Raw genomic sequence first — 14,157 nt, forward strand, 5'->3', positions numbered from 1 at the left:
AGGCATTTCTTTAATTATTCAGTGCTTGTTTTACTTACATTTTGATTTCTTATATATTGAAAGAGCAGATTAGGTGATAATCTCTCCGGATTTTTCAGTGTTCTGTTTTGGATCATCACTGAAAAAATACAACATCTAAATGAATTACCTGACTTTCTTCCAGATGGTTAACAAATGTGGTGTTTTGTGATTTTAACGTTGGGGAGTATATTCATTGAGGAGGAGAAGCGCTTTCAACTCTTTGCCCAACAAGTGCTTTCAATTCTTTGCCCTTACTATCTTCCCTTATCTGCAGTTGAAAGATTAATCTTCAGACCTTAAAAGATAAAATTTTACTCTGCTGGGTTTTTTTGGAGTAGTAGCAAACTGAAAACACTTCCTATTTTTGTGTTGTGGCACCATAGGGAGTAACAGGCCAAACTTGCCTTAACTTACTACTTTCGTCACCTTTCATAACCTTTACATTAGGGTAATGTTTTTAATTTCATTTGATGTTTGATTTAATTCCTGAGAAGAGGGGATGGTGTAACACAATACCAAGTATGGGTTTCCAGGCATCAACTATTCTTTGCAATTTATTATCATTTATCAATATTAGTGGAATCTCTTTTCAATTTATTTCTTTAAAGTTTAATTCTTAATCTCTTTCTCTGAGATATGCTGTACATTAGAGCAGTTGCATGCCCAGTCAAAATATCTCTAAATAGAACCGTTAAAGAATGGCTGTACATAAAGTAAAACAGCAGGAGTAATTCTTTCTTAGGAAAAGAAGAAGCAGCTGTCTGTGAAGTTTCAGTGACAAAAGGGAATTGTTCTGATACAATGGCATGCTTTGAGCCAAACCAGTTTTTATTTTCTAAATAAAACACGAATTTTTATTCAAACAAATTTAATTATTATAAAATGCAAAACTGCATCCGTAGGAATACCACATCAAATTTAATTACACTTTCCCACCTCAAAACATACTAATTTGGATTTCAAAAGCAGAACTATGATGATAGTTTTAATTTCAGCTTTAGAAATAGAAAGGATGGATACCCTGACAGCATTTACCTAAAATGAACTGTTCCTCCCCAACATCTTTCAGTAATACGCTAATTTAGATTGTTACGACAAGCAACTGAGATGCCTTGTACTCCCCACAGCAATTTTGAGATTAATTACATTACTACTGCACTGATTATAGTGAGACAGTCATGCTATTCAACAGAATACTTTAAGTAAAATTAGTTTAAAGATATAGAGTTCCCATAGGTTTCTACGGTGGGAAGCAGTGGGCAATTTTCTTGACATAATGTTAAATACTCCAAATTATGTGTGATGAACAGTCAGGAAGTTCAAACAGACCCTTTGGCTGCAGTGAAAAATGATTCAACAATGGATGATCCTAAACAAAAGAGAGCCGTGGCTGTCAGTTTCGTGCATATCTGCTTTTTATCCCCAGTTCAATCTGAAGAATAAATAAACAAATGTACTGAACAGAAATGGACTTTATTAGATATAGAGCTGGCCTTGCCTCCAACCAGTAGACTGAAAAGTTTCCAAGATTTTGAGAACTGCTGTCCTTTCCACTAATTAATTCTGCTGAGCCCTTTTTATTATACTTATTTCAGCGCTTTTATTCTTAGCTAGGCATGCATGTTACTGGATGAGTTTGTGTGTTTGCATATGTATCCGTATTACGATGGGGTGCTGGTCTCTCCACAGTTAAAATTATACTGGTTACTCGCTGTAAATTCAGCAAAAACTAGTTGACTGGTATGTGTCTAATCCACCTACAGTGTTTATCCATCTACAATGTATTGCGGTTTTCAAAGCTAGCACAAAGTTTGAACATGTATTTCCTTTCTGAATGATTCAAGATGGGTCAATCTTTTACTCTTGGAAAATATCGTCTCCTCTGTATGTACACATGTCCACACACATACAAATCTGTACATACTTGAAATACATTAATAATTGAAAGTGTATGAATCAATATATCAGTATCAGAATCAGACTTCCAATAAGCCTGAACAAATCACCAAGCACATCACCACTTGTGTGACTGAAACTACAAACTTAATGTTCTGTTGAGTTTAATAGAATAATTTCCTGATTAAGGTGTGAATCACAGAAGAAGGGTCAGCAAATGTGATGAAGGAAACGATGGTAAAGCAAACAGTTAAGGTGAATCCTGCTGAAGAACATCCTGGCATCAGTGAGAAATATTTTTCTGACTAAACCAAGTAAACAGAAATAGACAATCTTGCAAGCCCTTTGAGCTTGGATTATGAAGGGTGTCTGTAAACAGGTAAATTTAAATCAATTTTTGTGATATTTTTGATGAAATATGCAGTTTTCAGTGGAACGGTAAAACTGCGTCCAGTTTTGGGGAGTTAAGTATTGGACCCCTTTTCTCTTATAATAAATGTCTTACACTGTAACATACTACAGTCCAAGTGAACCACTGTCCACATATTGACTAAAATTCCTGGGGCTGTTAAAACGTACCTTGTTGCAATGTGGGCTAGTTTGCAACTTTATCTTTTTAATGGCTTTATCTTTATCTGAAGACAGAAATATCTGAACTGCCTGAGAAGAGCTGCTTCTGGAAGATGGTGAGGCCACTCATTTTCCTCTCATAATTGATTGGGGTATTCAATTTTCTGTTCAATGAAAGATAGGCACACGCCAGGAATGCCAGGCAGATGCTTTGTCATTCTGCAATACAATAACTGCAGTGATTTAGCAATGAGGAGGGAATCTTGTGAAGCTCTGTTTGGGCTGGTCAAAGGGTTTCCTGTTGGTTCCTGGGAGAATATTAGCAGAATAAGCAATAGAAGCAATATATGTGCATGTGGTTTCTTTGGTATAGATAGCACCTTTATTTGTTGACATTTAGTCATTTTCAGCTTCTTGGGAAAGTATTTCCTTGTAATTATTAGTAAATAATTCAAGATTAAATATGGCAATGTGCTGTTTTTAATTGTAATTAGGAGGCAGAGAGAAAGTGCTAGCTTAACTGTACCTACTGACAAGGCATTTAAAATTTTAAATGAAGTTGTAAATGATTACTTTGTATTTAGTTTTCTCATTTTTAGTTTATCAGATCCAGTTATGTCTCCAGAGAGCATGAAATACCATTTAACTCAGAGATTCTTATGAACATATTTCTACAAAAAGATTTCCTTCCTTTCCCATGCTTGTATAACATGATCTTAACCTGTTGGTAAGTAAAGTACAAGGAAAGCTGGGTATTTCTTATGAAGTAGAACTTTTTGACAAATAATTCATATTTTGTGAGCTTGCAAGTAAAATTGTAATTCAAGATGGAGGACTCTTCACCTAGCAAGTCTTATGATATCTGTGTCTGGACATAGGTTGCTGAAGCTCTGCAGTTGTTCTCAGGTTCAGTAGAATTACAGCAAGGGAAAAATGCTTTCTCAAATGGATGAAACTCAGAGCTTCATAGATCAAAGTCAACAGCTTGATTTCTCTCAGAAAGTAGTACAGAAGTGATGTTGTCAGACAAGAACTGGCAACAACATGTTTTTTCTGAAGCTAATTCCTCAAGCAAATAGGTGGCTGCATGTTACACCACCTAAAGCTTCTGTGTGGCATCTTCCAGTGAGGTGTGTATAAGGTGTGTTGTAGCAGTAAGTTACTCAGGCTATGGAAACTATTGAGATTCATCCTTATGAAAAGTGGTAAGGGGCACTATAAAAAGACAAAATACATTTTTGTTGTTACCAGAGTGTCCAGTAGCAGAAAGGAAATCTGTATAGACTTGCTTTTTTTAAAACAAATGCTTTCACAGAATCACAGAATCATACAGGTTGGAAAAGACCCTTGGGATCATCGAGTCCAACCATCAGCCCTACTCTACAAAGTTCTCCCCTACAACATATACCCCCAACATCTCATCTAAACGACCCTTAAACACACCCAGCAATGGTGACTCCACCACCTCCCTGGGCAGCCTGTTCCACTGCCTGACCACTTTTCTATGAAAATTTTTTTCCTAATGTCCAGTCTAAACGTCCCCTGTTGCAGTTTAAAGCCATTCCCTCTTGTTCTGTCACTAATCACCTGTGAGAAGAGACCAGCACCAACCTCTCTACAATGTCCTTTCAGGTAGTTGCAGAGAGTGATGAGGTCTCCCCTCAGCCTTCTCCTCCTCAAACTGAACAGTCCCAGCTCCTTCAATCGCTCCTCACAGGATCTGTTCTCCAGGCCCTTCACCAGCTTCGTTGCCCTCCTCTGCACTCGCTCCAGCACCTCAAGATCTCTCTCGTATTGAGGTGCCCAAATCTGGACACAACACTCCAGGTGTGGCCTCACCAGTGCAGAGCACAGGGGGACTGTCACCTCCCTACTTCTGCTGGTCACACTATTTCTGATACCAGCCAGGATGCCGTTGGCTTTCTTGGCCACCCGGGCACACTGCTGGCTCATGTGCAGCTGCTTGTCAGTGAGAACCCCCAGATCCTTCTCTCCCAGACAGCTCCAGCCACACCTCCCCAAGCCTGTAGCCATGCAGGGGGTTGTTGTGGCCCAAGTGCAGGACCTGGCACTTGGCCTTGTTGAAGCTCACCCTGTTGACATTGGCCCACTGATCCAATCTATCCAAGTCTCTCTGCAGAGCCTCCCTGTCCTCATGCAGATCGACACTCCCGCTTAACTCAGTGTCATCTGCGAACTCACTGATGATACACTCTATGTCCTTACCAAGATCATCAATAAGGATGTTGAACAGAAATGGTCCCAACACCGAGCCCTGAGGAACACCACTTGTGACCGGCCGCCAGCTGGATTTAGCTCCACAGACCACCACTCTCTGGGACCATCCATCCAGCCAGTGCTTGACCCAGCAGACCGTTCGCTCATCCAGGCCATGGGCAGTCAGTTATTCTATGAGAATTCTATGGGGAACTGTGTCAAATGCTTTTTGAAAATCCAGGTAGACAATATCCACAGCTTTTCCCTCGTCCAATAGTCGGGTCATCTTGTCATAGAAGGAGATCAGCTTTGTCAGGCAGGACCTGCCTTTCATAAACCCATGCTGACTGGGCCTGATCCCCTGGTTGTCCATTATATGACTTCTCATGGCACTCAAGATGACCTGTCCCATGACCTTCCCTGACACCGAGGTCAGACTGACAGGTCTATAGTTTTCTGGATCCTCCTTTCTGCCTCTCTTGTAGATGGGTGTTACATTTCCTTGCTACCCTCCAGGACCTCCCCAGTTAACCGTGATTTCAGGTAAATCATGAAAGTGGCTTGGCAAGAACATCTGCCAACTGTTTCAGCACCCTTGTGTGTAACCCATCTGGTCCCACAGACTCATGTGCATCCAAGAGGTGTAGCAGGTCTCTGACCACCTCCTCTTTATGGAACCCAAGAGGTTCAACTCGAGGAGACACTGCCCTACAGTACCTCCTACTGTCTCACTGACAGTGCACTAATAATACCATTTCCTTGTGTTTAGCAGAGTCTGAAAGGCACTGTGTTATATTATTCATGTAATAACTTGAGGACGAGTCTTCTGCACATGTGATGAAACTGACTCCTGTGACACTGAGCTGTTTCCAACAGGACACTAACATGGCCATTGGATGTTCACAGGTGATGTAGCATTAGGGTACCTTAGGCAGAAGCTCTACTGAGGTAAAATGTTGGGCTAGCATCCTATAACCAAAAAAAAAAAAAAAAAAAAAAAAAGAGGGAATTAGAAAAATTGAAAATTGAATGTTTCTTCCATTTTCTTTTCCTTGAAGATTTTCTGAAACTCTGAAACATCCATTACGCTTTGTGGATATCACAGAACACAATATCATGGACTCAAAGACAGAACCTATCAGTTATGATCTCCGGGTTCATAGAAGTGTCTAGTAGACAATTGTTAAAACAAGGTATTTGATATGTGAGCAGGAGACCAAAATCTTCAGAATTGGATCTTCTACAGCTTATCAACAAAACTATTTCAGTCAGTGTTCTCAAAACTACATTGCTGTAGGGTTTTGCAGTGATATTCTTCACCATAATATCTGAACTTTGCCATTGCAAGGCACTGGAACTGTTGAGAAGAAATGCATGACAAAGTATTTCCAAACACATCCACTTCAGTTTGATTAAACTTCACTCATTGCCTGATCATCTGTCTATAATAAAGTAACGTTCTTGAGAAACACAACATTTCTACTGAAAAACCTGTGTTTTGAGATGTAAATATATTGTTCTGCAAGTATGGTGTTTATCTGGAATAACGTAATTTTTATTAAGCTCTGAAACTTCTCTCTGAAACAACATTGTATTGTATGTAGATATACATAGGACATGCACAGGCTTAAGATGATTTCTGGCCTTTGTTGATTATTTGTTTGAAGATGCTTTGTATTTAAGATTCCAATGAAAATTGGAATTATTGTATTTGGAATTTGGAAATATAATTACAATTATTTAAAAAAATGACACTATGCAAATTTAAACATGAAATATATTTTATCATTTAAGCAACATCATAATTTATGTGGATTGTTTATTAATAATTGTTTGACATAATAATGTATGTCAAATTTCTGTTATGTTTGGATATCTCATCTGGAGATGTTAGTGTTGCCATTTCCCTATAGCATCAGAAAGATTTTTTTAATACTGGAAGTAGTGAGCTATATAACAAAACACTGTCCTGAAATGTAACTGAGGTGTAAATGTGCTGGTATTTGAGCATATACGTGAACAAAAGTCTGAGAGGAGGTTGATTAATTACTGATTATAAAAATGTTAGTAAAATACCAGCAGGGAAAACAATTATAGTGAATCCTGATTTAAAGAAAGTCCATATTCATGTCTATTACAAGTTTCTGTTCAGATTTCAGATATAAGTATCAGCTGAAAGTGAATGTAGTGCATACAATCAGATATTAACAGTCTGACAACCTGAGTCAGTTATGTTACAGCTATGACAGTGAATACAACTCATCTGAGGCTTCATGCACATGAATGGATTAATCTGTGGCAATTCAAGATGGTGTGAACTGAAAAGCTGGTAAATGTAACACAGATCTGAAAATCAAATTAGCCTCCAATCCAACAACAGAAGAATGTTATACCTGCATAGATTTGGGCTAAATTTGCCAGACCTTCATTGTGTTTCCTTCTTTCCCTCTCCCATTTCAAATACACAGCCTGTTTATCTAACACAGCTGCCTCCATGCAATTTGCTTGAGGCTTATGCCTCAGGCATCATCTCCCTCTGAATCCATCAAGCAGGCATATTGATGCCCTAGTTGATGGTAACAGTTGATTTTTCATCTGTAATGCATTTGTCTGTAAGAATCTCTTCAGAGAAAACTGGAATTAGAACCTAAAACTTGTTTTAAATAAGCACAAAATTTGTATTAAATGATGTGCTATAAATTTTTGCACTTGTAGCTCAAGTGGATACTGTCCAAATAGATATGTAGTTTCCATGCTAAAATATCTGTTGACGTAACTGTGAAAGTTAGAACAGGTCACAGAAGCTACTTCTAGCAGCCAGTTTTCAATAAGATTATGAGTTGATGACATCAGAGGGCATTTCTGACCAGAGGGTTTCCCTCTTCACACTGAAAACTTAGAGCAGGAGAGAGGACTTGAGACATCCAAGAGAGACGGTGTTCTTGAGCCTGTACTGCTATCAACAACCAAGGTCCAGAATCTAGAGCTTTATTTCACATTTTTAGTTTTGTGTTTACAAAGATAACCACAGAAGTGTGAAGTGAGTATAAACCAATGCAGCAGTGTCAAGTCTAAGCAATAACTCTGAGACAAGTACATGATCTGTTTATGTAGGACTACTTTATGATCTTAAGATAAAAACTAATAATGATAATTTATATATCAGCTTTGTTAACTGCTTCACTTGGATATTTCAGGAAAGCTTCTTATGAGTGGCATTCAGGTAACAGAATTTGGAAGAGTATGTGACTGCTTTTCATAAACTCTGTTTTCAAATGTAGCACACCTACAAAAAACACTGAAGTTTTAAGAAAATTTCATGGGTACCATTTCCCATGATATGTCTGTCAAAGGAAGTACCATAGGTCACATCTGAAAGACAGATAGGATTGTTGAAGAAGAAATATAAGTAAAAGTCCCAATAGGTATGTTCTTACCTGGAACTGATGTTAGTTAAAAATTTAAATACAGGAATCTTTCAGTTTGGGGGAAAAAGTTCGGTTCTTAGACATGGTACACCAACATCTGTCTTGTGTATACTTATCCCTTCTTGTGTTATCTTGTTTGCTGAGCAATAACATCTGAACAGTTACTGAAATATGCAGTATTTGACATTACTGCAAAATTTTAAAACAAATGTTATGTCACAAATGTGAAAACAGAGATAAAGTACTTGATGAAGGAAAAGAATAGTGGTAGAAATTACAAAAATTAAAGCAGAATAAATCATAAAGTGTAGTCAGAAGGTACTTGGAAAAATGTGACAATATGCAATAAAATAGTTAAGAGGTAGGTAACGAGGTTGTAATTGCATTTGAAATCTAATGTGCAGACAGAATCTAAAATGTTGGAAACATAAGAATTAAACTTACTGAAGTAACGAGCTTTCCCTTTTCTCACTTAAGAGATTTTGTTTTTCTGTCTAGAGGTTGCAGGCCTCGGTTTCATTGTATTGTGTCTGCACTCAGTTTACATGTAGAACAGATACGGTACTATCTCTGCCATTTAAGTAGATATTAAAAAAAAAAAAAGAAAATAAATAGAAATGCACTTGGTGTGGGGATCACAAGCACATCCACTAAAATCACTAGCAAATTCCCCACAGATTTCAGCAAGGACAGGATTTCACCCTCAATTTGGATGAAGTGGGGTGATGTACCACATTGCTGTTATGTATTGCACAGGGAAAAGCATGATTTACATGAAAATGGGGTATAAGTTTATTCTTTGCCTTATAACTCAGCAAGGAAAAGGTTTGCTCATTTGGACCATATGCACAAGGACTAAGCTTGAGTCCATGTAAGCCACTGCATTCTTGTTGACCGGGATCACTAGGGAACAGTAGAAGGTGATACATTGATGTAAATCATCCTGGTCTCCATCTGTGTCCTTCTCATTCATTGTGTCTGGCTTTGGAGACAGAGCTGCTTTCAGAAGCTGATGACATTGCATAAACTCCCCAGAACCTTCTTTCTTAGTTCTTAATAAAAGTTGCTCATTTTGATAAGGGATTCTCAGTTATTTTTGTGATCTGTTAGCACACCACATGAGCTAGGGCTCCTCAGGTAGCCCTGTGGTCACAGGTCAGTGACTCCACCGAGGAGCCACGAGACACAACTGGGAGGTGGCAGTCCTTCCAGCAGACTGCCAGGGCAGGACAGGGGACTTACCTCTCCGAAACATTCTGAAAAACCAGTCCAACGTAGCAAGCAGGTCTTACAAGAATTTATGTTTTAGAGAAAAGTTTATTGTAAGGCCCACATATTACTGACAGTTTTTCCCACAAATTCTTCAAACTGTGTCATGACTCCCTTACCTACAACAGAGCCTGTTTTATTGCAACATAGAGATGGCTCAAGTTGAATTCTGTGCAACTCACAGTCAGCCAGTGGGGTTACTTGCCTCTATTTTGGAGTCTCTTTTTTATGGGGAATTTCTTTTAAGTAACTCTTGGAGATTTTCTGAATTTATGTTAGTTAAAATTTTCATTTTGTTTTAAGGCAGGTGAAATGAGATTTCTGGTTGCCAAGACACCTGGTTTTAGAGGCTGACAGGCATTTAAAATAGAGTCCACAAGATAAAATTCCCTAAACCACTACTAAGATAGATCTCAAAAAAAGGTGGATTTACTGACACATACTTAATAGATGAATGTTTGCTGTAATATAAAGATATGATATGTATTCTTCAGGAAAGACCTCTGTAATTACTGAGTTCCCCATTGGTCATGTAAGCATGTAAACAGATGCTCAGTAAACTTTTAGGCCACATTATTCTCTAGAAATTGTCTGCCACATCTTATTTTTATTGCAAGTACACATAATTAGGGACATCCATCTGACTGCTAAGTTTCACCTAGTGAATAAAACAATGTGGCGTGCCAGCTATTTGGGGAAATTGTATTATTTGTGAACATATTGTCAATCCTTTGAATCCATGCTGCTTTCTTATTTTGATACTACTTTGACATCTGACACTTATTCCTGTTACTAAAATCCTAGTTATAATGTCTCAGCTTACACAACTAGCAGCATGGATGAAAAATTGGTAAATAGTACCCAATTTCTGTATTTTCAAGACTGTGGAATTCCATGGCTCTTTTGTCTCCACCCCTGCTCCAACACCCCACAAACATACAGTTATGTTTAGGGGGTGACTTTTCTTCATTTAGAGGGGTAGTTTGTTGGCCACTTGTCATTAGTGTACATCTTTACTGTTATTTTTCATTGTAAAGCTTGTGCCTTTAGAGAGGGAAACAGTCTGCTAACTGCCCATTGTTCCTATGAATGCAAGGTTGGTCTCCATTTGCACTTTTATTTTCTAGCTCAATTTTAGACATCCTAAATAACAAGACTCTCCCTTGGGGGCATTTGCAAAGTTGAGTAGGTCATACTCAAGTAGAGAAGTTTCTCCTGCTATTAATTTTAAATTTCCTCCTTCTTGATTTCAGCCCATTACTCTGCGTTTATACTTCCTGTACGTTCCAGATAATTCCTTCCTTTTCTGTGTGTTTATACTCTGCACATACTTGTAGTAAATGTCTCAGTCCAGTTATTATTTCATTACCATAGTCATGTTTACTTCTTTTAACATTTCCTTATATCAGTTGAATCCAGTCCTTTACCACTCCATTTCTTTACTCTGAGTTATCTCAAGTTTCACAAGATCCTTCTGATAAGATTCCCAGTATTTTTTATTTTGTGTGGCTGTATTTTAAAATACCTGTGATTCACAGAACATAAAACCAGTTTAAGACAAAAGTTATCAGCCACTGTTGAAAAAACTAATTTTTTCAACTAATTTTTATGGCATGTTATTTACCATTGGAGTATTTACAGTCATGCAGAAAGTATAAGACATGTTTAGGCATTGGATAAACATATACATTTGCCAGTGAACATTACAAAATTCAGATATGCCTATATGGAGAAAGCATACCTTGATGACCTGTACCCTAAAGTCATATGCAGACTGCCTCTTGTATCTGTGAAAGGAATGTCTTTGTTTATTATGCTCCTGACTTGCAAAGTTCCCATTATTAAACACTTCTGTGTTTTTCGTAGACAGCTTTTGGCCAGATGTTATGAAATATGCATTATAGTGCATCATATCCTAACCCTCTCCCCCACTCCCAAATACGTGAATTATTAGTTAGCCTTCCAGTATGCGTAATCTCTGTGGACAACTGTGGTCAAGTCTTGGTTATGCTCCAAGCCAGAGTGGTATGGCATGTAAAAACAGAGGGTTTGTATCATTCCTTTGCTCTTTATACTTCGTACATTATGGCCTATCCCTGTTCAGTTTAATCCTGATATCATGGGATTTACTGTGGTTTACAGCCACTGAATTAACAGCAAATATATTTTGAAACAATCTAATGTATGCTGCATCCAGTAAGAAAGCAAGCTTACCAAGAAGTACTGCTACTTAAGCGTGTATTACCTATCTGAGAAGGGATCTGCTTGCTGAAAATACCACACAGAAGTTCATAGCTTTGTTAGAACAGCACATTCCAGCACACAGGTACTAAGGTGACAGGCAATCTGGAAAACCCTAAAATAGGTGGGTAGGTTCCTTAAGCTCAATGTGTGTGTTTCACAAAGCATTCTTTTGGTTTTGTTTTGTAGCCTAACAGCAGTGGTCAAGTAGTAGGGAAAGTGCCTGGCCATTTTACTCCAGTTTTGGCACCCTCTCCCCATCACAGTGCGGTGCGACCTGTGACCCTGACCATGACAGATACTAAACCCATCACTACATCCACTGAAGGTGAGGCATCTTCACCTACAGCAACCAGTAAGTATTTCTTTAGGAAACAAAAAATGTCCATCGAAGATTCTATATGATTTCAAATTGAGGCCAGAAAAAGGCGCCTTTTCCTACTATTTGACCAAATGGATGCTCATCCTTTTACATGGAGAGCAAACATGATCTGATGGCAAAGCTTTTCCTCACCAAATTTCAACCGATGCATCATGTTACATGAACCAAAGTTTGTGATGTGACAACCAAAATGAATGGGAAAAGCCTGCATATTTGACCACTATTCAAGAGAATCTAAGTTCATCTAAGTTTTTCATCTAAGGTGGACATTGTTAAGACATTGAGAAGCACACCCAGGCAGCAAGGTTTTAAAATGACCCGCAGACAGAATTCCAAACAGAGATTGGATAATTTGCTCCTAAAGGAGCTTTCCGACAGAAATCGAGCCTTGTTACAACACATACTGAATCCGAGCTATGACAACTGCACGTTGATATAGGTTGTGTCGTTTTTAGCAAAAGCAACTGACACCGCAAAAGAAAATTTTAATTCCATGTCATTGCTGCAATGGATGGTAGATCCAATGTTGGTTGGTTTTCTTGGGTTTTGTTTTTGTTTTTTTTTTTTAAATAACAAACCCTAAGTTTAATGTTTTAATCTCTTTATTACTATATAGGACCACATTATTTATCCTATTATCTTCAATGGAATTGCGGTTTTGGAAATATGAGCAAAGGTGTTACTATGTAATAGGATAATATATTCTCTTCAAATACTCATCTTGTGCTCGGTGATGCAGAATGTTGCTTTTTAAATACTTTCTGCTTTTCTGTTGTCTTTGAACTTTTATTTGGACTTGAGATGTTGCCATTATTTATCAGAGTAATGAAGATTTTTAGGAGATACTTACAAATATACACTTTGGAAGAAAATTTACCAGTCTTTAAAAATATTTATCTCTTTAGGGTTCATTACATTAAAATGACTTGCTTTAAACCTGTTTAGTATTTGAACTGTGAATCCAGTCCCTAACTTTTGGTCTGTTGTTAATGGAGACCATAAGCTGTATGTTTCTTAGGTGTTATACTGCTTTAAATCTTTTCAGATTTTAATTTAGAATGTGAAACAGATGAGACTCAGATGCATAGGAGTGGCCAAGATGTAAAGGAGGAAAAGTGGTTATGCCTTTATAATAAAAGGACAAACTATTGTTTAAGCATAAACAAATAATTATATGGATAGATTTATGAAAGTATGTTAACTGTTCTTTCAGTATAGCAGAAGTTTTGTTAAAAGGTGGTAGAGTGTATCTGTATTCACCCTGATAGTTTGTGCTACAGTTCTTGCATCTTTTAAGAAGAGTTAGTTTTAGCAGCAAACAAGAAGCTGTTGGTCTAAACTTTTGGTCCAGAATAGAAAACTGAGAAAAACTGAGTTAATGTATACTTTCAAGTATTAATTTTTTCATTCTCTTTCCTGTTTGACATAGTCGTGCCTGGCCTAAATAGCTGTCTCAGATGAGGTCAGAGTTTCTAATACACATTTCAAAAAGAACAAATAAAATGTCAGAACTGCTTTGGAATGTTTTCTGGTGATCTGACTATACTATTCATCATTACAGGAGACCTTACCTAATCTATTCATTGTCCCACTACTAAGGAAGAAATTTGGACTATATATCAGATTAAGTCAGCACCCAGTTTCTTGTGCAATTCATTGAAACTTGGGTACATGATTCCCCATGTACATTAGAACATCTCAGCTCAGCTATTTGAAATAAGACCTCCTCATGCTTCTACAGCACTTTGCAAGTAACTTCTTGGCTAAAGATCCAATGTCTGTCACTACAATATGTAAATAATAATAAAAACCACCCTATGTACAAATTTTATTTGAATGTGACAGTTCTGCATATGAGATAGTGTATAAAAGCTAAATGTTCAGAGCAGTGCAGTAGTCCATCTGCTTGATAAAGCCTTTTGAGACTGGATTGGTAACTGTAAGAGCAAGAAAGTGAAAGAACATAGCTTGTTGATGAAGAAAATAGCAAAAAATGAGGGAACATGCCCTTGTGATTTATAAATTATATGTGAATACATATAAAGTGTATCATCAGTCAGAACAGACCTTCCACATAGAGTGCTAATGTTAACTTAATGGGAAAATCAAGACCAAATTTTAAGGCATAGTTTT

The 14,157-nt window shown here is 37.6% G+C and overlaps 1 protein-coding gene across 10 annotated transcripts in view; it reads left to right on the forward strand.

Annotated features, from left to right (window-relative positions):
* The window catches only part of NFIB (nuclear factor I B), a 288,026-nt gene that overhangs the window by 246,474 nt on the left and 27,395 nt on the right, over nt 1-14,157 (forward strand). For 3 of the 10 annotated variants that reach the window (XM_074932994.1, XM_074932998.1, XM_074932996.1), the window contains exon 9: nt 11,832-11,997. The exons of 4 other annotated variants lie outside the window; for them this stretch is intronic. In XM_074932994.1, the coding sequence (XP_074789095.1) occupies nt 11,832-11,997 (166 nt within the window). The remainder of the gene's footprint in view (nt 1-11,831; nt 11,998-14,157) is intronic. 3 more of the 10 variants (XM_074932995.1, XM_074932999.1, XM_074932997.1) reach the window with 1 other exon arrangement.

The sequence above is a fragment of the Athene noctua genome, chromosome Z, assembly GCF_965140245.1.
Source record: "Athene noctua chromosome Z, bAthNoc1.hap1.1, whole genome shotgun sequence".
Lineage (NCBI taxonomy): Eukaryota > Metazoa > Chordata > Aves > Strigiformes > Strigidae > Athene > Athene noctua.